Source organism: Mytilus trossulus, unplaced genomic scaffold (assembly GCF_036588685.1).
Source record: "Mytilus trossulus isolate FHL-02 unplaced genomic scaffold, PNRI_Mtr1.1.1.hap1 h1tg000265l__unscaffolded, whole genome shotgun sequence".
Taxonomy (NCBI): domain Eukaryota; kingdom Metazoa; phylum Mollusca; class Bivalvia; order Mytilida; family Mytilidae; genus Mytilus; species Mytilus trossulus.
This window is the reverse complement of record NW_026963323.1, coordinates 616,486-641,228: the sequence shown is the minus strand read 5'-3', so window position 1 is coordinate 641,228 and position 24,743 is coordinate 616,486. Positions and strand designations below refer to the sequence as shown.

At 32.4% G+C, this 24,743-nt stretch overlaps 1 protein-coding gene across 1 annotated transcript; it reads right to left on the bottom strand.

Moving 5' to 3' along the window:
* Window positions 1-16,267: 16,267 nt before the first annotated feature.
* Window positions 16,268-23,819, bottom strand: LOC134701753 (uncharacterized). The gene is made up of 6 exons (XM_063562888.1): window positions 23,439-23,819; window positions 20,900-21,067; window positions 20,069-20,154; window positions 19,240-19,331; window positions 17,368-17,477; window positions 16,268-16,582 (listed from the first exon to the last, which is right to left on the bottom strand). The coding sequence occupies exons 1-6, from the start codon at window positions 23,817-23,819 to the stop codon at window positions 16,268-16,270; spliced, it is 1,152 nt and encodes a 383-aa protein (XP_063418958.1).
* Window positions 23,820-24,743: the final 924 nt, after the last annotated feature.

Below are 24,743 nucleotides of genomic sequence, written 5' to 3'. Positions count from 1 at the left end.
CTCTCAGTTCGTACAAGTTATAGCAGATACTAGTATGTGATACGTATGATAGGGGACGTTTAATCTATACCTATAAAATGCATCGGATCGGAGGTATAGTAACTGTGAACCCTAAACACAGTGCCAAGCTTAACTTCACCATACGTATATATCATGAATAGTATCCAACTACTTCCTGTAATTGACTTTTAGGTCAATTTAAGTTTGTCCCGTTCAATAGTTTGTCCCGTGCATAATTATGTCATATTGCATGCAACTTTAAAATACTAGAATACAGCTTAATTGTATACTTACTGTTTAGACTTGACGTGTATTTTCTGTCTTTTATAACTACTTTCTTCTTAAGACACCAAAAATGTGGTTCAAACTAGAATTTCAATGCCTTTGATTGATACCTTTTCTGAAACTGTTGACAGTAATCTGCTAAATGATAAAATACAAAATGAGTTTCTTTCGCAAATTTATAGGAAGGACACGACTAATTCATGGTCCCATTGCTTTCTATGTTAAATTCCTCCGTTCAAACCCTACCCCTGAAGGCACACCTCTTTTGTTTTAAGTTCAAATAAAGTGGCAATCATTGCATTTCAAAGCAACACTTTAAGCTGCTGCTTAATTTGATGAAAAGCTACAACTCTATCTAGCTACTGAGAAGTGATACAATGTTTATATATAAGCACCACATAGACAGTAACAAGAAAGGCTGCTAACCTGTGAACTTTTAGACGGCAGCAATTTCAATATTTAGACTTATTATGTTTTGACTTCTGAGCCTCCTCACTCTCAGTTCGTACAAGTTATAGCAGATACTAGTATGTGATACGTATGATAGGGGACGTTTAATCTATACCTATAAAATGCATCGGATCGGAGGTATAGTAACTGTGAACCCTAAACACAGTGCCAAGCTTAACTTCACCATACGTATATATCATGAATAGTATCCAACTACTTCCTGTAATTGACTTTTAGGTCAATTTAAGTTTGTCACGTTCAATAGTTTGTCCCGTGCATAATTATGTCATATTGCATGCAACTTTAAAATACTAGAATACAGCTTAATTGTATACTTACTGTTTAGACTTGACGTGTATTTTCTGTCTTTTATAACTACTTTCTTCTTAAGACACCAAAAATGTGGTTCAAACTAGAATTTCAATGCCTTTGATTGATACCTTTTCTGAAACTGTTGACAGTAATCTGCTAAATGATAAAATACAAAATGAGTTTCTTTCGCAAATTTATAGGAAGGACACGACTAATTCATGGTCCCATTGCTTTCTATGTTAAATTCCTCCGTTCAAACCCTACCCCTGAAGGCACACCTCTTTTGTTTTAAGTTCAAATAAAGTGGCAATCATTGCATTTCAAAGCAACACTTTAAGCTGCTGCTTAATTTGATGAAAAGCTACAACTCTATCTAGCTACTGAGAAGTGATACAATGTTTATATATAAGCACCACATAGACAGTAACAAGAAAGGCTGCTAACCTGTGAACTTTTAGACGGCAGCAATTTCAATATTTAGACTTATTATGTTTTGACTTCTGAGCCTCCTCACTCTCAGTTCGTACAAGTTATAGCAGATACTAGTATGTGATACGTATGATAGGGGACGTTTAATCTATACCTATAAAATGCATCGGATCGGAGGTATAGTAACTGTGAACCCTAAACACAGTGCCAAGCTTAACTTCACCATACGTATATATCATGAATAGTATCCAACTACTTCCTGTAATTGACTTTTAGGTCAATTTAAGTTTGTCCCGTTCAATAGTTTGTCCCGTGCATAATTATGTCATATTGCATGCAACTTTAAAATACTAGAATACAGCTTAATTGTATACTTACTGTTTAGACTTGACGTGTATTTTCTGTCTTTTATAACTACTTTCTTCTTAAGACACCAAAAATGTGGTTCAAACTAGAATTTCAATGCCTTTGATTGATACCTTTTCTGAAACTGTTGACAGTAATCTGCTAAATGATAAAATACAAAATGAGTTTCTTTCGCAAATTTATAGGAAGGACACGACTAATTCATGGTCCCATTGCTTTCTATGTTAAATTCCTCCGTTCAAACCCTACCCCTGAAGGCACACCTCTTTTGTTTTAAGTTCAAATAAAGTGGCAATCATTGCATTTCAAAGCAACACTTTAAGCTGCTGCTTAATTTGATGAAAAGCTACAACTCTATCTAGCTACTGAGAAGTGATACAATGTTTATATATAAGCACCACATAGACAGTAACAAGAAAGGCTGCTAACCTGTGAACTTTTAGACGGCAGCAATTTCAATATTTAGACTTATTATGTTTTGACTTCTGAGCCTCCTCACTCTCAGTTCGTACAAGTTATAGCAGATACTAGTATGTGATACGTATGATAGGGGACGTTTAATCTATACCTATAAAATGCATCGGATCGGAGGTATAGTAACTGTGAACCCTAAACACAGTGCCAAGCTTAACTTCACCATACGTATATATCATGAATAGTATCCAACTACTTCCTGTAATTGACTTTTAGGTCAATTTAAGTTTGTCACGTTCAATAGTTTGTCCCGTGCATAATTATGTCATATTGCATGCAACTTTAAAATACTAGAATACAGCTTAATTGTATACTTACTGTTTAGACTTGACGTGTATTTTCTGTCTTTTATAACTACTTTCTTCTTAAGACACCAAAAATGTGGTTCAAACTAGAATTTCAATGCCTTTGATTGATACCTTTTCTGAAACTGTTGACAGTAATCTGCTAAATGATAAAATACAAAATGAGTTTCTTTCGCAAATTTATAGGAAGGACACGACTAATTCATGGTCCCATTGCTTTCTATGTTAAATTCCTCCGTTCAAACCCTACCCCTGAAGGCACACCTCTTTTGTTTTAAGTTCAAATAAAGTGGCAATCATTGCATTTCAAAGCAACACTTTAAGCTGCTGCTTAATTTGATGAAAAGCTACAACTCTATCTAGCTACTGAGAAGTGATACAATGTTTATATATAAGCACCACATAGACAGTAACAAGAAAGGCTGCTAACCTGTGAACTTTTAGACGGCAGCAATTTCAATATTTAGACTTATTATGTTTTGACTTCTGAGCCTCCTCACTCTCAGTTCGTACAAGTTATAGCAGATACTAGTATGTGATACGTATGATAGGGGACGTTTAATCTATACCTATAAAATGCATCGGATCGGAGGTATAGTAACTGTGAACCCTAAACACAGTGCCAAGCTTAACTTCAATTCACCATACGTATATATCATGAATAGTATCCAACTACTTCCTGTAATTGACTTTTAGGTCAATTTAAGTTTGTCCCGTTCAATAGTTTGTCCCGTGCATAATTATGTCATATTGCATGCAACTTTAAAATACTAGAATACAGCTTAATTGTATACTTACTGTTTAGACTTGACGTGTATTTTCTGTCTTTTATAACTACTTTCTTCTTAAGACACCAAAAATGTGGTTCAAACTAGAATTTCAATGCCTTTGATTGATACCTTTTCTGAAACTGTTGACAGTAATCTGCTAAATGATAAAATACAAAATGAGTTTCTTTCGCAAATTTATAGGAAGGACACGACTAATTCATGGTCCCATTGCTTTCTATGTTAAATTCCTCCGTTCAAACCCTACCCCTGAAGGCACACCTCTTTTGTTTTAAGTTCAAATAAAGTGGCAATCATTGCATTTCAAAGCAACACTTTAAGCTGCTGCTTAATTTGATGAAAAGCTACAACTCTATCTAGCTACTGAGAAGTGATACAATGTTTATATATAAGCACCACATAGACAGTAACAAGAAAGGCTGCTAACCTGTGAACTTTTAGACGGCAGCAATTTCAATATTCAGACTTATTATGTTTTGACTTCTGAGACTCCTCACTCTCAGTTCGTACAAGTTATAGCAGATACTAGTATGTGATACGTATGATAGGGGACGTTTAATCTATACCTATAAAATGCATCGGATCGGAGGTATAGTAACTGTGAACCCTAAACACAGTGCCAAGCTTAACTTCACCATACGTATATATCATGAATAGTATCCAACTACTTCCTGTAATTGACTTTTAGGTCAATTTAAGTTTGTCCCGTTCAATAGTTTGTCCCGTGCATAATTATGTCATATTGCATGCAACTTTAAAATACTAGAATACAGCTTAATTGTATACTTACTGTTTAGACTTGACGTGTATTTTCTGTCTTTTATAACTACTTTCTTCTTAAGACACCAAAAATGTGGTTCAAACTAGAATTTCAATGCCTTTGATTGATACCTTTTCTGAAACTGTTGACAGTAATCTGCTAAATGATAAAATACAAAATGAGTTTCTTTCGCAAATTTATAGGAAGGACACGACTAATTCATGGTCCCATTGCTTTCTATGTTAAATTCCTCCGTTCAAACCCTACCCCTGAAGGCACACCTCTTTTGTTTTAAGTTCAAATAAAGTGGCAATCATTGCATTTCAAAGCAACACTTTAAGCTGCTGCTTAATTTGATGAAAAGCTACAACTCTATCTAGCTACTGAGAAGTGATACAATGTTTATATATAAGCACCACATAGACAGTAACAAGAAAGGCTGCTAACCTGTGAACTTTTAGACGGCAGCAATTTCAATATTTAGACTTATTATGTTTTGACTTCTGAGCCTCCTCACTCTCAGTTCGTACAAGTTATAGCAGATACTAGTATGTGATACGTATGATAGGGGACGTTTAATCTATACCTATAAAATGCATCGGATCGGAGGTATAGTAACTGTGAACCCTAAACACAGTGCCAAGCTTAACTTCACCATACGTATATATCATGAATAGTATCCAACTACTTCCTGTAATTGACTTTTAGGTCAATTTAAGTTTGTCCCGTTCAATAGTTTGTCCCGTGCATAATTATGTCATATTGCATGCAACTTTAAAATACTAGAATACAGCTTAATTGTATACTTACTGTTTAGACTTGACGTGTATTTTCTGTCTTTTATAACTACTTTCTTCTTAAGACACCAAAAATGTGGTTCAAACTAGAATTTCAATGCCTTTGATTGATACCTTTTCTGAAACTGTTGACAGTAATCTGCTAAATGATAAAATACAAAATGAGTTTCTTTCGCAAATTTATAGGAAGGACACGACTAATTCATGGTCCCATTGCTTTCTATGTTAAATTCCTCCGTTCAAACCCTACCCCTGAAGGCACACCTCTTTTGTTTTAAGTTCAAATAAAGTGGCAATCATTGCATTTCAAAGCAACACTACTTTAAGCTGCTGCTTAATTTGATGAAAAGCTACAACTCTATCTAGCTACTGAGAAGTGATACAATGTTTATATATAAGCACCACATAGACAGTAACAAGAAAGGCTGCTAACCTGTGAACTTTTAGACGGCAGCAATTTCAATATTTAGACTTATTATGTTTTGACTTCTGAGCCTCCTCACTCTCAGTTCGTACAAGTTATAGCAGATACTAGTATGTGATACGTATGATAGGGGACGTTTAATCTATACCTATAAAATGCATCGGATCGGAGGTATAGTAACTGTGAACCCTAAACACAGTGCCAAGCTTAACTTCACCATACGTATATATCATGAATAGTATTATCCAACTACTTCCTGTAATTGACTTTTAGGTCAATTTAAGTTTGTCCCGTTCAATAGTTTGTCCCGTGCATAATTATGTCATATTGCATGCAACTTTAAAATACTAGAATACAGCTTAATTGTATACTTACTGTTTAGACTTGACGTGTATTTTCTGTCTTTTATAACTACTTTCTTCTTAAGACACCAAAAATGTGGTTCAAACTAGAATTTCAATGCCTTTGATTGATACCTTTTCTGAAACTGTTGACAGTAATCTGCTAAATGATAAAATACAAAATGAGTTTCTTTCGCAAATTTATAGGAAGGACACGACTAATTCATGGTCCCATTGCTTTCTATGTTAAATTCCTCCGTTCAAACCCTACCCCTGAAGGCACACCTCTTTTGTTTTAAGTTCAAATAAAGTGGCAATCATTGCATTTCAAAGCAACACTTTAAGCTGCTGCTTAATTTGATGAAAAGCTACAACTCTATCTAGCTACTGAGAAGTGATACAATGTTTATATATAAGCACCACATAGACAGTAACAGGAAAGGCTGCTAACCTGTGAACTTTTAGACGGCAGCAATTTCAATATTTAGACTTATTATGTTTTGACTTCTGAGCCTCCTCACTCTCAGTTCGTACAAGTTATAGCAGATACTAGTATGTGATACGTATGATAGGGGACGTTTAATCTATACCTATAAAATGCATCGGATCGGAGGTATAGTAACTGTGAACCCTAAACACAGTGCCAAGCTTAACTTCACCATACGTATATATCATGAATAGTATCCAACTACTTCCTGTAATTGACTTTTAGGTCAATTTAAGTTTGTCCCGTTCAATAGTTTGTCCCGTGCATAATTATGTCATATTGCATGCAACTTTAAAATACTAGAATACAGCTTAATTGTATACTTACTGTTTAGACTTGACGTGTATTTTCTGTCTTTTATAACTACTTTCTTCTTAAGACACCAAAAATGTGGTTCAAACTAGAATTTCAATGCCTTTGATTGATACCTTTTCTGAAACTGTTGACAGTAATCTGCTAAATGATAAAATACAAAATGAGTTTCTTTCGCAAATTTATAGGAAGGACACGACTAATTCATGGTCCCATTGCTTTCTATGTTAAATTCCTCCGTTCAAACCCTACCCCTGAAGGCACACCTCTTTTGTTTTAAGTTCAAATAAAGTGGCAATCATTGCATTTCAAAGCAACACTTTAAGCTGCTGCTTAATTTGATGAAAAGCTACAACTCTATCTAGCTACTGAGAAGTGATACAATGTTTATATATAAGCACCACATAGACAGTAACAGGAAAGGCTGCTAACCTGTGAACTTTTAGACGGCAGCAATTTCAATATTTAGACTTATTATGTTTTGACTTCTGAGCCTCCTCACTCTCAGTTCGTACAAGTTATAGCAGATACTAGTATGTGATACGTATGATAGGGGACGTTTAATCTATACCTATAAAATGCATCGGATCGGAGGTATAGTAACTGTGAACCCTAAACACAGTGCCAAGCTTAACTTCACCATACGTATATATCATGAATAGTATCCAACTACTTCCTGTAATTGACTTTTAGGTCAATTTAAGTTTGTCCCGTTCAATAGTTTGTCCCGTGCATAATTATGTCATATTGCATGCAACTTTAAAATACTAGAATACAGCTTAATTGTATACTTACTGTTTAGACTTGACGTGTATTTTCTGTCTTTTATAACTACTTTCTTCTTAAGACACCAAAAATGTGGTTCAAACTAGAATTTCAATGCCTTTGATTGATACCTTTTCTGAAACTGTTGACAGTAATCTGCTAAATGATAAAATACAAAATGAGTTTCTTTCGCAAATTTATAGGAAGGACACGACTAATTCATGGTCCCATTGCTTTCTATGTTAAATTCCTCCGTTCAAACCCTACCCCTGAAGGCACACCTCTTTTGTTTTAAGTTCAAATAAAGTGGCAATCATTGCATTTCAAAGCAACACTTTAAGCTGCTGCTTAATTTGATGAAAAGCTACAACTCTATCTAGCTACTGAGAAGTGATACAATGTTTATATATAAGCACCACATAGACAGTAACAAGAAAGGCTGCTAACCTGTGAACTTTTAGACGGCAGCAATTTCAATATTTAGACTTATTATGTTTTGACTTCTGAGCCTCCTCACTCTCTCAGTTCGTACAAGTTATAGCAGATACTAGTATGTGATACGTATGATAGGGGACGTTTAATCTATACCTATAAAATGCATCGGATCGGAGGTATAGTAACTGTGAACCCTAAACACAGTGCCAAGCTTAACTTCACCATACGTATATATCATGAATAGTATCCAACTACTTCCTGTAATTGACTTTTAGGTCAATTTAAGTTTGTCCCGTTCAATAGTTTGTCCCGTGCATAATTATGTCATATTGCATGCAACTTTTAAATACTAGAATACAGCTTAATTGTATACTTACTGTTTAGACTTGACGTGTATTTTCTGTCTTTTATAACTACTTTCTTCTTAAGACACCAAAAATGTGGTTCAAACTAGAATTTCAATGCCTTTGATTGATACCTTTTCTGAAACTGTTGACAGTAATCTGCTAAATGATAAAATACAAAATGAGTTTCTTTCGCAAATTTATAGGAAGGACACGACTAATTCATGGTCCCATTGCTTTCTATGTTAAATTCCTCCGTTCAAACCCTACCCCTGAAGGCACACCTCTTTTGTTTTAAGTTCAAATAAAGTGGCAATCATTGCATTTCAAAGCAACACTTTAAGCTGCTGCTTAATTTGATGAAAAGCTACAACTCTATCTAGCTACTGAGAAGTGATACAATGTTTATATATAAGCACCACATAGACAGTAACAAGAAAGGCTGCTAACCTGTGAACTTTTAGACGGCAGCAATTTCAATATTTAGACTTATTATGTTTTGACTTCTGAGCCTCCTCACTCTCAGTTCGTACAAGTTATAGCAGATACTAGTATGTGATACGTATGATAGGGGACGTTTAATCTATACCTATAAAATGCATCGGATCGGAGGTATAGTAACTGTGAACCCTAAACACAGTGCCAAGCTTAACTTCACCATACGTATATATCATGAATAGTATCCAACTACTTCCTGTAATTGACTTTTAGGTCAATTTAAGTTTGTCCCGTTCAATAGTTTGTCCCGTGCATAATTATGTCATATTGCATGCAACTTTAAAATACTAGAATACAGCTTAATTGTATACTTACTGTTTAGACTTGACGTGTATTTTCTGTCTTTTATAACTACTTTCTTCTTAAGACACCAAAAATGTGGTTCAAACTAGAATTTCAATGCCTTTGATTGATACCTTTTCTGAAACTGTTGACAGTAATCTGCTAAATGATAAAATACAAAATGAGTTTCTTTCGCAAATTTATAGGAAGGACACGACTAATTCATGGTCCCATTGCTTTCTATGTTAAATTCCTCCGTTCAAACCCTACCCCTGAAGGCACACCTCTTTTGTTTTAAGTTCAAATAAAGTGGCAATCATTGCATTTCAAAGCAACACTTTAAGCTGCTGCTTAATTTGATGAAAAGCTACAACTCTATCTAGCTACTGAGAAGTGATACAATGTTTATATATAAGCACCACATAGACAGTAACAAGAAAGGCTGCTAACCTGTGAACTTTTAGACGGCAGCAATTTCAATATTTAGACTTATTATGTTTTGACTTCTGAGCCTCCTCACTCTCAGTTCGTACAAGTTATAGCAGATACTAGTATGTGATACGTATGATAGGGGACGTTTAATCTATACCTATAAAATGCATCGGATCGGAGGTATAGTAACTGTGAACCCTAAACACAGTGCCAAGCTTAACTTCACCATACGTATATATCATGAATAGTATCCAACTACTTCCTGTAATTGACTTTTAGGTCAATTTAAGTTTGTCCCGTTCAATAGTTTGTCCCGTGCATAATTATGTCATATTGCATGCAACTTTAAAATACTAGAATACAGCTTAATTGTATACTTACTGTTTAGACTTGACGTGTATTTTCTGTCTTTTATAACTACTTTCTTCTTAAGACACCAAAAATGTGGTTCAAACTAGAATTTCAATGCCTTTGATTGATACCTTTTCTGAAACTGTTGACAGTAATCTGCTAAATGATAAAATACAAAATGAGTTTCTTTCGCAAATTTATAGGAAGGACACGACTAATTCATGGTCCCATTGCTTTCTATGTTAAATTCCTCCGTTCAAACCCTACCCCTGAAGGCACACCTCTTTTGTTTTAAGTTCAAATAAAGTGGCAATCATTGCATTTCAAAGCAACACTTTAAGCTGCTGCTTAATTTGATGAAAAGCTACAACTCTATCTAGCTACTGAGAAGTGATACAATGTTTATATATAAGCACCACATAGACAGTAACAAGAAAGGCTGCTAACCTGTGAACTTTTAGACGGCAGCAATTTCAATATTTAGACTTATTATGTTTTGACTTCTGAGCCTCCTCACTCTCAGTTCGTACAAGTTATAGCAGATACTAGTATGTGATACGTATGATAGGGGACGTTTAATCTATACCTATAAAATGCATCGGATCGGAGGTATAGTAACTGTGAACCCTAAACACAGTGCCAAGCTTAACTTCACCATACGTATATATCATGAATAGTATCCAACTACTTCCTGTAATTGACTTTTAGGTCAATTTAAGTTTGTCCCGTTCAATAGTTTGTCCCGTGCATAATTATGTCATATTGCATGCAACTTTAAAATACTAGAATACAGCTTAATTGTATACTTACTGTTTAGACTTGACGTGTATTTTCTGTCTTTTATAACTACTTTCTTCTTAAGACACCAAAAATGTGGTTCAAACTAGAATTTCAATGCCTTTGATTGATACCTTTTCTGAAACTGTTGACAGTAATCTGCTAAATGATAAAATACAAAATGAGTTTCTTTCGCAAATTTATAGGAAGGACACGACTAATTCATGGTCCCATTGCTTTCTATGTTAAATTCCTCCGTTCAAACCCTACCCCTGAAGGCACACCTCTTTTGTTTTAAGTTCAAATAAAGTGGCAATCATTGCATTTCAAAGCAACACTTTAAGCTGCTGCTTAATTTGATGAAAAGCTACAACTCTATCTAGCTACTGAGAAGTGATACAATGTTTATATATAAGCACCACATAGACAGTAACAAGAAAGGCTGCTAACCTGTGAACTTTTAGACGGCAGCAATTTCAATATTTAGACTTATTATGTTTTGACTTCTGAGCCTCCTCACTCTCAGTTCGTACAAGTTATAGCAGATACTAGTATGTGATACGTATGATAGGGGACGTTTAATCTATACCTATAAAATGCATCGGATCGGAGGTATAGTAACTGTGAACCCTAAACACAGTGCCAAGCTTAACTTCACCATACGTATATATCATGAATAGTATCCAACTACTTCCTGTAATTGACTTTTAGGTCAATTTAAGTTTGTCCCGTTCAATAGTTTGTCCCGTGCATAATTATGTCATATTGCATGCAACTTTAAAATACTAGAATACAGCTTAATTGTATACTTACTGTTTAGACTTGACGTGTATTTTCTGTCTTTTATAACTACTTTCTTCTTAAGACACCAAAAATGTGGTTCAAACTAGAATTTCAATGCCTTTGATTGATACCTTTTCTGAAACTGTTGACAGTAATCTGCTAAATGATAAAATACAAAATGAGTTTCTTTCGCAAATTTATAGGAAGGACACGACTAATTCATGGTCCCATTGCTTTCTATGTTAAATTCCTCCGTTCAAACCCTACCCCTGAAGGCACACCTCTTTTGTTTTAAGTTCAAATAAAGTGGCAATCATTGCATTTCAAAGCAACACTTTAAGCTGCTGCTTAATTTGATGAAAAGCTACAACTCTATCTAGCTACTGAGAAGTGATACAATGTTTATATATAAGCACCACATAGACAGTAACAAGAAAGGCTGCTAACCTGTGAACTTTTAGACGGCAGCAATTTCAATATTTAGACTTATTATGTTTTGACTTCTGAGCCTCCTCACTCTCAGTTCGTACAAGTTATAGCAGATACTAGTATGTGATACGTATGATAGGGGACGTTTAATCTATACCTATAAAATGCATCGGATCGGAGGTATAGTAACTGTGAACCCTAAACACAGTGCCAAGCTTAACTTCACCATACGTATATATCATGAATAGTATCCAACTACTTCCTGTAATTGACTTTTAGGTCAATTTAAGTTTGTCCCGTTCAATAGTTTGTCCCGTGCATAATTATGTCATATTGCATGCAACTTTAAAATACTAGAATACAGCTTAATTGTATACTTACTGTTTAGACTTGACGTGTATTTTCTGTCTTTTATAACTACTTTCTTCTTAAGACACCAAAAATGTGGTTCAAACTAGAATTTCAATGCCTTTGATTGATACCTTTTCTGAAACTGTTGACAGTAATCTGCTAAATGATAAAATACAAAATGAGTTTCTTTCGCAAATTTATAGGAAGGACACGACTAATTCATGGTCCCATTGCTTTCTATGTTAAATTCCTCCGTTCAAACCCTACCCCTGAATGCACACCTCTTTTGTTTTAAGTTCAAATAAAGTGGCAATCATTGCATTTCAAAGCAACACTTTAAGCTGCTGCTTAATTTGATGAAAAGCTACAACTCTATCTAGCTACTGAGAAGTGATGCAATGTTTATATATAAGCACCACATAGACAGTAACAAGAAAGGCTGCTAACCTGTGAACTTTTAGACGGCAGCAATTTCAATATTTAGACTTATTATGTTTTGACTTCTGAGCCTCCTCACTCTCAGTTCGTACAAGTTATAGCAGATACTAGTATGTGATACGTATGATAGGGGACGTTTAATCTATACCTATAAAATGCATCGGATCGGAGGTATAGTAACTGTGAACCCTAAACACAGTGCCAAGCTTAACTTCACCATACGTATATATCATGAATAGTATCCAACTACTTCCTGTAATTGACTTTTAGGTCAATTTAAGTTTGTCCCGTTCAATAGTTTGTCCCGTGCATAATTATGTCATATTGCATGCAACTTTAAAATACTAGAATACACACTGCACGAAATGATGCATTTAATATAAATATAAATGCATATTTTATGCATATTAAATTTTAAATTATAAAAAAATATATGCATTTACTTTATTGGAAAATTTCTAATTTAACACAAGTTTAAACTTAATTTAATAAAGCAAATAAATTCCCAAATTTCAACCTAGTTTAAAGATATTTTTATATCTGAATAAATTTCAAGTTTAAACAATTTAAATATAAATTAAACTTGAAAAAAATTCAAAGTTTCAAGAAATCTTAATTTAAATTAAATTTTAATAAATTTCAAATTTAAAGAATTTTTAATATAAATTATATTTGAATAAATATAGAATTTAATTTCTAGTTAAATTTGCTGAGGAATTACAATCATGGAAATAAAAATTGAGAAAAGTTTTCTGATTTTTAAACTGGAGGAAGGATGTGGGTGATTTTTTTTTCAACTTCAACTCAAATATCTTGTTTGGAAATATCTAATTAAAGAAGAAAATGAAATAAAAAATAGGAAAATTCAATGATTAAAATATTGAAGCTATTGAAAAAATGATGGATCCTTCAACTTTTCTTATCAATATATACAAAGTTTGAGACTTGAAGGCAGGGATTGCTCCTTAGTTTAATAACAGTAGAATAAGATTTTGGGTTCCAATTGCAAATGTATGGTTTGTCAGTATCATTAAAGTCTGTAAAGATGAAACTACAACTATAATCCAAAGTTTATAAGTCATTTATTTGCAAAGGTTAATACCAGTTTGTAAGTATGCCTTTATCTGTAAGTAAATAATGCCAATGCCTCTGATTTTTTATGAGAACTTAAAATGTTTAAATTTTAAGACCTGCACATAACACAAAATTAAGATATAGACTTCAGGGCAAGCCTATCTATCTCTATGTGTGATAATTGCAACAATATATAATACAGGAGATAACAAAAACCCTTGGACAAAGCATAATCATACACAACAATTTCCTGTTTTATCTTATTGCCATCCTGTCTTGGGCATATTTATACAGATTGAATAATATTTTTTTTAAATTGAATTGTCTCCCTTTGTATATACTTTAATAAAAGAAACAAAGTCTTTATCAAATTAATTTTATTCAGATATTGACAAATCAAAGTTATTTTGATTATCAATAAAATATACTGTCAAAATGTTGGTTACATCAAGGAACTACAATTTTACCGTGTAAACAAATAAAAGTTCAGTTCTACATCAAATTCAAACTAGTCAATAACATAATGGTATGTGACAAAGAAACATGCTTACTATTTGAGTTTGCTTGTTTAAATATCATAACATTGGAGTTATCACAATTAGCAAACATACCCAGCTTTTTTTCAAGTTTGGTATCATAAAAATATTAATGAATAATCTCCCTTGCTAGCATTATTAGTCAATCAAAGGAACAACCAAATACATCAAAAACAAAAAATAAAACAACAAACATAACATAGTTGCTAAATGAACAACCAATGTGCTGCTCAGACATTAATTCAAATTTTATCAAACCTCACCCTGAATGCTATATACACAAGATACAGGTAAAAAATAATTGAAGGAAAAGTAAATTTCAAATATATACAATTGATTAAAATAGCACACAAATAAACTTTTATTAAAAAAATAAAAAATTTCAAGCACAAAATTATCAAATATTAAATGTACTAGGACATAGGAAAATAATATGTTTTTAAGATTAATTGTTTATTAATACTTTAACATTCAAAATAGACGTAACATTTTTGTAAACTGTTAAATACGCAAAGTTATCTCCCATTGACCAAATATATATAAATAATGTGGTGAAATCTTAGATGAAAAATCTAAGACAGCAAATACAAGACACTTAAATGAACCGCACCCAAATTATTATTCAGCTTTTAATCAATTAAAAAAGGCATTTTTTTTTTAATTAATACAAGAATGTGTCCCCAGTACATGGATGCCTTCTTCATACTATCATTTTCTATGTTCAGTGGACTGAAAATTGGTGAAATTCTCTCATGTAGCATTAAAATTAGAAAGATTATATCATAGATCACAGGGAACATGTGTACTAAGTTTCAAGCTCATTGAACTTCCAACTTCATTGAAAACTACCTTGACCAAAAACTTTTACCTGAAACAGGACAAACAGAACAAACAAAGGGACAGACTGATGCCAAGACAAGAAAAACATAATGACCATAAATAAGGCATAAAAAATATGTAGGTCAAACAAACACAATAACATTATCTAATGACAAATATATGTTGCACCTGTAAATGATTTTTATAGTAAAAATCAAATGTTGAAATCAGAAAGCAATTATTTATCTTGTATAGTTAAAAAAATCTTCAAGTTAAGTTCAAGAAATCAAAATATTCTGTCTGACTTATTTTCAAAGGTTTTCCTTAGGCTGATCTACTGGTAATCTTTATAAACTATAATTCAAAAGTAAATCATGAAGTCATTTTCTTCTTTGCTAATTCCAAAAGTGTACTTTTTATTTGGCCCTATTCAAAATTGAAGGATTATTTTTTTGTCATATGCCCTTAAGCATACTCAATTAAATGCAAGTTCTGGAGATTTATTTAGACAAGGCTTTCTTAGACCTCAACTTTTTGCACTGTGCATTTAGCTGTCCCTGGTATTTACTGCCAAGTTTATCCATGCAAGATTTAGAATCTTTCGACAGCCTAGTCAGAGGTTTTGTAACAAGGCAAATGTCATTAATATCCAAGAAAAAACATCCAACTGTCAAAATTTTCGTAATATCAATAACTATAATTTTACTATGTAAACATATACAAAAAACACTTTTTGAAATAAGTAAAGATATACATCAAATTCAAACTAGTCAACAAAATAATGGTATATGGCAAATTAACATGATTACTTGTTTAAAAATCATTGCAAAAGGGTTATAACAAACAGCAAACATAAGCATTTTCAAAGTTTGGTATCATAAGAATATTTATGAATAACCTCCCTTGCTTGCAATATTTTCAATCTAAAAATAAACCAAACACATCAAATAGCAAAAACATAACATAGCTGCTAATTTCAAACCAATGTGTTGCTCAGACATTAATTTAAATTTTATAGGATCTCACCCCAAATGAATACATATGATAAAAGTAAAAAAAGACATTTTATAATATGTATAATTGAATTAAATAGCACACAAATATTTTTTATCAACTAAATTATGAAATTTCATGCACATGACTATCAAATATTAAATGTACTTGGACAATTGAGTGAAAATAATATTTCTTTTAAGATTAATTGTTCATTAATTTTCAAACATGTTAAAAAGAGATAACAATTGGTAAACTGTTAAATATACAAAGTTATCTCCCATTGACCAAAATATATAAATAATGTGGTGAAATCTTAGATGGAAAATCTAAGACAGCAAATACCAGAGACACTCAAATTATCATTCAGCATTTAATTAAACAGAAAAAACAAAAGAAAAATAATCAAAAAAATATGTAGGTTATGCCCTTAAGCAAAAACCCATGACAGGTCTTGGGACTTATTGGGACAAGGCCTCTCTGATGGCCTGCCAACAACTCTCTTAGATCTCAACTTTTTGCCTTGTGCATTGAGCTGTCTCTGGTATTTACTGTCAAGTTTATCCATGTAAGATTTAAAATCTTTCGACAGCCATGGCAGAGGTCTTGTAATAAGGCGCGTTTCATCTTCAGAATCACTGTCCTCACTCGACATGAAATCAATTTTTATGGCCTTCATTAGTTTTTCCTCTTCAGGCACTGGTAGTTTCTTTGCTTCAAGGGCCTTAACTCTATTTTGAAGCTTCTGTAATGAAAATGTTTAATTTGATTTAAATTGACTAGTTATATCTATTAGACAAAAGGGATCTTTTCTGCATGCAGTAATTCTAACTTAAGTCATAATCATAAGTTGAAAACAAGATATTCTATAGAATGACCAATAAATATCCTGTGGAATAATTAATATTTAAAAAAAAAAAAAAAGGATTTGTGACTAAACATGAAATTAAGCTGCACGTTCATAGTACATTTATACTCTGCTCCCATAATGATTTTCTATTTTCAGTGGACCATGAAATTTGGCATTAAATTTAATATAATATAATAACATAGACCACATGTGTATTAATTTTAAAGTTGATTGGACTTTATTAAAAACTATCTTGGCCAACAACTTGAACCAAAACTTTTACCTGAAGTGAAACAGATGAAAGGATAAAAACGCAAAATAAAAAGATCTTTTCACGGGAAAAAAACAATAAAAACTCTTGTTTCTACTTATTTTACAAATCACATAAGCTTTGGAGCTTCATGAATGGAAACACTTGAAACAAAAGTGTAAAGCATGCTGAGCATAAATATTCCATTATATATCATTATGAAAAAAAGCATTTCATTTCAATGGTAACTTCAACATGTTGACTTAAACATCTGTCAAATCTAATAAAGAAAGTGCAATTTTTTAAAATAAGATGGTTTGAATAAAATGCATTGTGAAGTCAACACAATAGACTGATAGGACAGGATAGATAAGCTTGTTTATCATTCTACAGTTTTTTTTCCTCAATTGTTACTATGTTTTGTACTTACCCTGTTCTTTCTCCCATACAAAACCATTTTTCTGTTGTGTGAGGCCTTTTTTCCATCCTCCTCCATTTGTCTCCTTTGTTTTATGGTATTGAAATATGTCTCAATACCAGCTGGAAAGTGAATATAATGTACAAGTCAGTAATTACTATATAGGACTATTCCATTTAAATTTCCCACCTGAGGGTGGAAGGCTACCATTTTTTTTTATTCTGTTGGGGGAGGGGTTTTAAAATTTGAATGTGAAATTAAAGATTGTGGGACTAGTCACACTCAGTTTATTTTGGTGTTTGATGCCGGTGTAAATTACATTAAATGACAGCCATTTCAGTGACAGGTATTACTACAGAACCTTTCCTCTAGGTGGCGTGTCTTGGAAGAAAAGACATTTACTTGATGGGACATATATTTTCAAAATTTTCCTATAGGAGGGGTATAAAAATTAGGCAGCATCACCATTTTCCTCCATGGCTTATTATTGAGTTTTTTTTTTTGTCTTATTCAATTTCAATATTAATGACAATATTAAGTACTCCCATTTTGTTTTCTTTTGACTTATAAGATGTATTTGTAATTAGCCCAATCAGCTGTTTAACTGAAACTGAATTACTGCCCTTTTAATCTAATTTTATCTATCTATTTAGTAATTAATCTATTAATCAATAGCAAATCAATATAAATTCAATGTGCAAATTTTCAAACAGAAAATAGGTCATTCATTGTTTGATTGTCTAGTTCATTCAAATATAAAATTGTTTTGAATTATTTTTCTGTTGTTTTTTCCTGCAATTATCTTTGGTCTCTATAACATCAATGAAGTTTTCAATCGTTTGACTAAAGTGCATTAAAATTACCAGATGTCAAAGAATGGATCTCATATAAAAATTAAAGTGCTTGAATGATTAACATATTCAAATTCCAAATAAAAAAATCGTAAGGGTTCCGCAAAACCCAGTGTTTGGCCTACTTTTGCTGTAAACCACAGGCTCCTAAATATTCCTCTAGATACTATCTTTTGATTGTAAAAAGTTCTGTCCAAGTTTGGTAAAAATATAGGATAGTTTATGAATGTGATTAATGTTTTAAAAACTTCAACTACAGACTGTATGTAATGTTAACTTAAATAAAATTAAGTCCATTTATAAGTAAAATACAAATAAACACTGTTTTTAGATACAAAATGTTGTTAAATTTCCTTCTAGATACAAGCTTCTGTTCAAGTTTGGAACAAATTCTTGATAGCATAAGAAAGTTATTAAAATTTTAAAAACTTCATGAACTTTAAACCACAGAGTGAATTTAATATTTCCAGCAGAAAAAAAAGTCCATTTATAAGTAAAATACAGATAAAAGGTATTTTATTTTTACAAAATTTAGTTCTGGATACTATCTTATGATCATAAACAAGCTTCTGTCCAAGTTTGGTCATGTTGGTAGAAATCCAGTATAGTTTAAGAAAGTGATTAAAATTTCAAAAACTTTAACCACAGACATGACAGAGTGAATATTTGTAGACGCCGCCGTCAGAATGTAGGATCGCTTAGTCTTGCTTTTTCGACTAAAGTCAAAGGCTCGACAAAAAGAATGTGACAAAGATGCTCCCCTTTCCACTTGCATATATGTAAAGAGGGAATACCTGGAGAAAATAGAAAGGAATTCCATTTAAATTAGAACCTGAACTGTTTTGTAGTAACAATTTTTGTGTAAATCTTCATACCATTTGATTAAAACTAAATTCTATTGTAGCTTAGTGACAGGGTTATACTTTTATGCTTCTCAACTAGCAGCAAGGGCATAAATTATTTTAAATGTACCATATACATGTAGATATCATAGTAAATTTGCATTACTATTGTAAAAAAAACATGTACTTACTCTTAATAACACCTTCTTCTGTTGTTGAAAATTGTCCTTTGACATAAAGACATATAGCCTCAGACATCTCTTTATTTACCTCTGCAGAATACCTAGAAGAAGCTAAAAAGTTAATATATATTGGCCAAGTAATTGCATATTAAGAAAACACTAATGGTTTGAATATTTTAAAATTAAGGTTTTTTTTCCTTCTTTCTTTTTCAGTTAAATAGTTACTTATTCATTCTTGTTCCATATCATTGTAACACTGCATGCTATATTTATGTAATTTAGTTACCTGGAGTTGGTATTTCAAGGAAAGGGATTAATATCAGCTATATACACATGTAGCTTGTTTCTGAATCCTATTATTATTGTGTATTGTGTATGATGATATATTTGTATTGATGATGAATATATATGTTTAAACTAAAACTAATAGTGTGAGGAAATACAAGTTTAAACCAATAAATGGTTTTTATAGGGAAACAAGCCTTACCGGACCTACTCCTTTGTTTTCGTTAATTTCTTTCTCATATAAATCAGTACACTGCTTCACATTTTGATAAAAAGTAGCTTACTATATGGCATGGGTTTTGCTCAAGGTTTAAGATGTGATGAATGGTAACCTATTGATAGTAAAATTCACTTCATGAGAACTCTATTTTTTAGTTTTCTCATTACCAATCACACTGCATCTCCTTAAATATTACATTTTGACAGGGGTCTACTTATAATTACATTATTTTCCATAAAATTAAAATACAAAGATATTTCATCCAGTATCATTATCCTAAGACTCAGCCCAGTCATGTCAAATTCATGTAATTACTATTACTTTATGTCTTACTTCAAAATAGAACCAGCTGCTGTTTTACATGTCCAGATTAAATTTTTTTCTGTAGTGCTATGCCTGTAAGCATCACGAACAGCTTGCTGCAAAATAAAACAAAAAAGGTTTATCAACTATCATTTATTAACTATCACGACTGTTTTGATTGAATAAATGTGTACTGACAGGAGATCATATACATGTATGAGGAATTTATATGTTTTCAAACTGGTCTACACCAGGAACATTGCACATATATTTGTAAAATTGGGTCTATGCAAAGGGAAGATTGGACAGGGGGTCCATGATTCCTAATACTTGAAATATATACTTTGCACAGTTCACTGCTTGGCTATTTGAAACTTTATGATTGCATGTATAAATTTACCCTGACACTTGAACTTACATATATAATATGTATAAGGTATACATGGTATATTTGCAGATTTTATTAAAGCAGGCTGACTATGGGGTATGGGCTTTACTAGATGTAAAAACAGTTACTTATAGTTAATTTCTGTGTCATTTGGTCTCTTTCGGAGAGTTGTCTCGTTGGTAATATTCTTTTTAATAAGCAAGTATTATTATTATATTATAAGCTGATAAAACAAAAAGACATACATTTTTTTATATATATACGTCATGTACATGTATGTTCCTAAATCAATGTTCTATCAATGGCATGTCTCACTCTCTAAGTGAATTGCATGACTTACATGTAAAGTATATCATTTGATAGATTTTCTAATTATGAAATCAGAAAATGTAGACAAGATATTTATTTTAATAAATATATAAGTGTATACACATGATACACATGTATAGCTGTATATATACATTGCACTGTACCTTAATATGAGCAGGAACATGGACAGCTCTTATTTTTCCTTTTTTCTGAGCTCCTGCATGTAAATCTATCCTCTGTAACAAGTGATGTAATTCTTCAATTTTTTCCCCTTGATCTGTCAATGTCTTCATCAAAATCTCAGTTTGAGCATCCATCATTCTCTTCATTAGCTAAATTATAAATAAATATATCTTTTTGAGAGATTGTAAATATACATTACATGTATATAGTAGTCTAAAATTCTGTCAAATCAATACCTTTTTAACTTTGATTTACTGTTAATATACAAAATGTATATGTATGGCAAAATGTATGGTAGTACAACTACATTTGTACTGAGCTGCATGTTCTAAACTTGGGACATATTCTTACAGAATACATTGTAATTAATTGAAATGCAGACGCAGTGACAATGTTGCAGGCACTGGCAAAATATTATCAAAAAACATGTTTGTGAGCATTAATTTTGAGTGCCAATTTGACAGAGTGCTAAAGTGGCTAATATTTTAATATCAGCATCTGCATACACTTCCAGACTTTAAAGTCTTTAAGTTTATACTCAATAATGCAATGTACTGTAGACATGGTAGACTAGCTAATTGTTTCTAAAGTTGATTACAGACTTACTCAAACATGTTTTTGCTCTAGTCCAAATCCTTATGACTTCGTGAAAGGCTATTATATTTTTTTTTCTTTTGACAACTTACATCCACAAGTGTCAAAGCGAAATTTAAACAGTTAAATATAGCCTTCCTAGACAGCATAATCATTTGGACTAGTTAGTATTTGCTCAAGACCCGTTTCCCACAGAAAACAAGTGAGTTTGCACGCCACGTCCTCCCCTGTTTAACACCATTTCACAAAATACAGTGAATAACGAACCCTTTTCACGAATGCACGTGAAATAAAAATGGCAAAACATGTTGCACGAAAATAACCCTTTATCACCCTCTGTAATAGACGTATTTACACTTTTATGCAAATTTGTCCGCCATTACATAACATCACACAGGTTCCCGTAAACTTTGACTTCATAATTCAAAACATATGACGTCACAACTAAAAAGTGATTGTTGCTTGACGTCAGAGGTGATGTTAGGTCATTCGGAGGCAAAATACAGCTAAATACCAAAAGTGTCAATACGTACTCCTTTGATAGGTTTTGTGTTAGGAAGGTGTCCCAGAAATAAATTAAAATAACCTTGCCAAAAGTCATAATCTGATTATTATTTGGACTAGCCATCACCTTTTCAGAATCCGGGTCCGTTCGCCCATATTCACGTTCGCCATACTACGTGTTCGCCCTGATACCTGTTCGCCCAGATTTTTATTTTTTTCTATTTGTTTTCCAGTCGCATAATTTTAAGTATTTGAACAAAATATGTTAAAGTTTGTTAACAAATTGACAGAATATTTATATTGCAGCAATCATTTTATCATTTTCTCTTTGATTTACAGAGTAGAATTGGTATGTACAATGTAATTCTCTTTATTGATATTTGTTAACAAAATAATTGTATTCTGTCAATCATGAATGTATGCAGTATAACTGAGACTAGGACTATCTCCGAGTATAATAATGAACTTGTAAATCCGTTTCATGATATCTGAATATAAAGTTTTTTCAACTTCAATGCCCTAAATATCAATATTTTTAGTAGGGCGAACGGACTCACTGGGCGAACGAACTCAGGGCGAACGTACCCAGGGCGAACATGTTTTTAGGGCGAACGATCCCAATACCACCAGTTCACTACACTAGGTTTTGTGGAGAAAATTGGGCATAAATCATTGAATGTCAGAATGAGCTTCAAAAGATAAATGATTGTGTTATGTCTAGAACATTATAAGTAATACGGTCACCAAATCGATAATCAGACTTATGTTGAACTTGAAGTGACTGTTGTATTGACAGTGTCAGTGTTGATGAAAATTACTTCTTTGCGGATTTGAAAATCCCGCAATGACAATATGAACTGTGCTGTATGGAAAAACCGCGAGGCAACCGAGAGATAAAAAATCAAACTAAATACCAGTATTTAAGATATCATTTGTCAGCCCAATAAGATAATGTATCCTTTTTGATAAATTAAGATGATACATATGATATAACTTATATAATTATAATGGATTTATGGAATAAATGAGAGAAATGTTATCTTTAGAAATTGATGAAATAAATAATAAAGTGTTTTTCTTGTCTACTTTTGGGTCTTAACTTACACTGTTATTACAACAACATTGCAAAAAACCGCGGGACATGGCCAGATACATTTATAAAGATACATCATTTTTCATAATAAATCAAGCTGAGTGAGTTACCTGGACTCTTTCACACATGAGAATGCACCTGCATAGGTTTTTCTCAAATTATTGACTAAATGGAAAGTTCAAACTTTACTCAACCTAATAACTTGTATAACATACGGTCATGTACAGTGATATATAAACATGCATTATGAACAGTAATTGAGTTACACAAATTGTATACAGAAGTCAGAACTATCCAAAATAGTGACAAGTAATTTAACTTAATTTTACCTCATTAACTGACTCAATGTTGACATTATTGTGTGCAGCGCTGGTGTGAAAGGCGTTAGGTGTTGAAGTTAATCTTCGTCGAATCGAAATTGGTGTGTCCATATCTGCTGGTCCACCGCATGCTCCAGGCATAAACTGTTCTGAAGGGGCTGACAAATCTAGAGGCGCCAACACAGCATTCCTTTGCTTCTTTCGGAGAGGACTTTCAGAAGGACCCTTTTCTTGTATAGATGTACCCACTGTTTTCGAACCGTCATCCGACCCCGAGTCTGAGTTCTCCATTTGGAGATGGAAACTGGAAGTACTGGTATTAATGATTTTACTATGAGGAATATCATCATCTTCAGAACTTGAAAGACTAGCAAAGCTTCCAGACGACATATCAAGACAGTGATGCAAATAATAAACAGGTACAAATTTTTGTTACAACTGTGTTTTAGGGAGAATTTCTCGAATTATGGTTCTGAACTAAAATTCAATCTCTTAAATATCATGTATGGTCCACTGATACATGTAGTTAATCTTTATAATTAAGGGAGGGCTGTATAAATATAATCAAAATATGTGTCCAATGAAAGCTAAATGTGAAATTTAAAGCTTTAAAGCTTAGTAAATTATACTTTTTTTGCTATAGCTGCAATTTTGATGCAAAGGGAGGAGTCATGACTAGCACATCCTTCATTCTTTAATAGAACTGTCTAACCAGAAATTGTTCAGCTGTATTCATCATGTTCAATGGCAAAATATTAATATTATAGACAAAAAATCTTCACAAAATTAATGTAGAATAGATCAAATCTAGCACTTTGATATGTCATTAGTAAAAATCATTCATACTGCAATTACAATCGTTGGTTGGAGTCAAACAAAAATATATATCTGCTAGCACATGCATATCAAGTTACACAGGCACTGAACTGCTGAACAGTAATAGAACAACTTTAGAAAACTGCCAGACTTCATTTAAACAATGAAAAAAAAGAAAATTTGTTTTAAGATCAGATGTTCAATCTTACATTTTGTAGTTAGTCATGTCGATAGTGCAGGACTTCTTAAGCTACAATATTTAATGTATGAAATCCTTGTCTTTTTCTAAATGCCCTATTGGCTATGTATATAATTCCTATAAATGTTTGCATTAAATAAAATAGTCTAGCTCCTTTTCTATATTAAACCCAATATAAATTAGATTAAAATGGTCATAATTTCAAATGTTGTGTTGATCATGTGAGTATAACATGGCCAGTTCCTTCAGAACCTTTGATTTATTTTGTAAAAATTTGGTGATTCTCTAAAAGCTCTTTC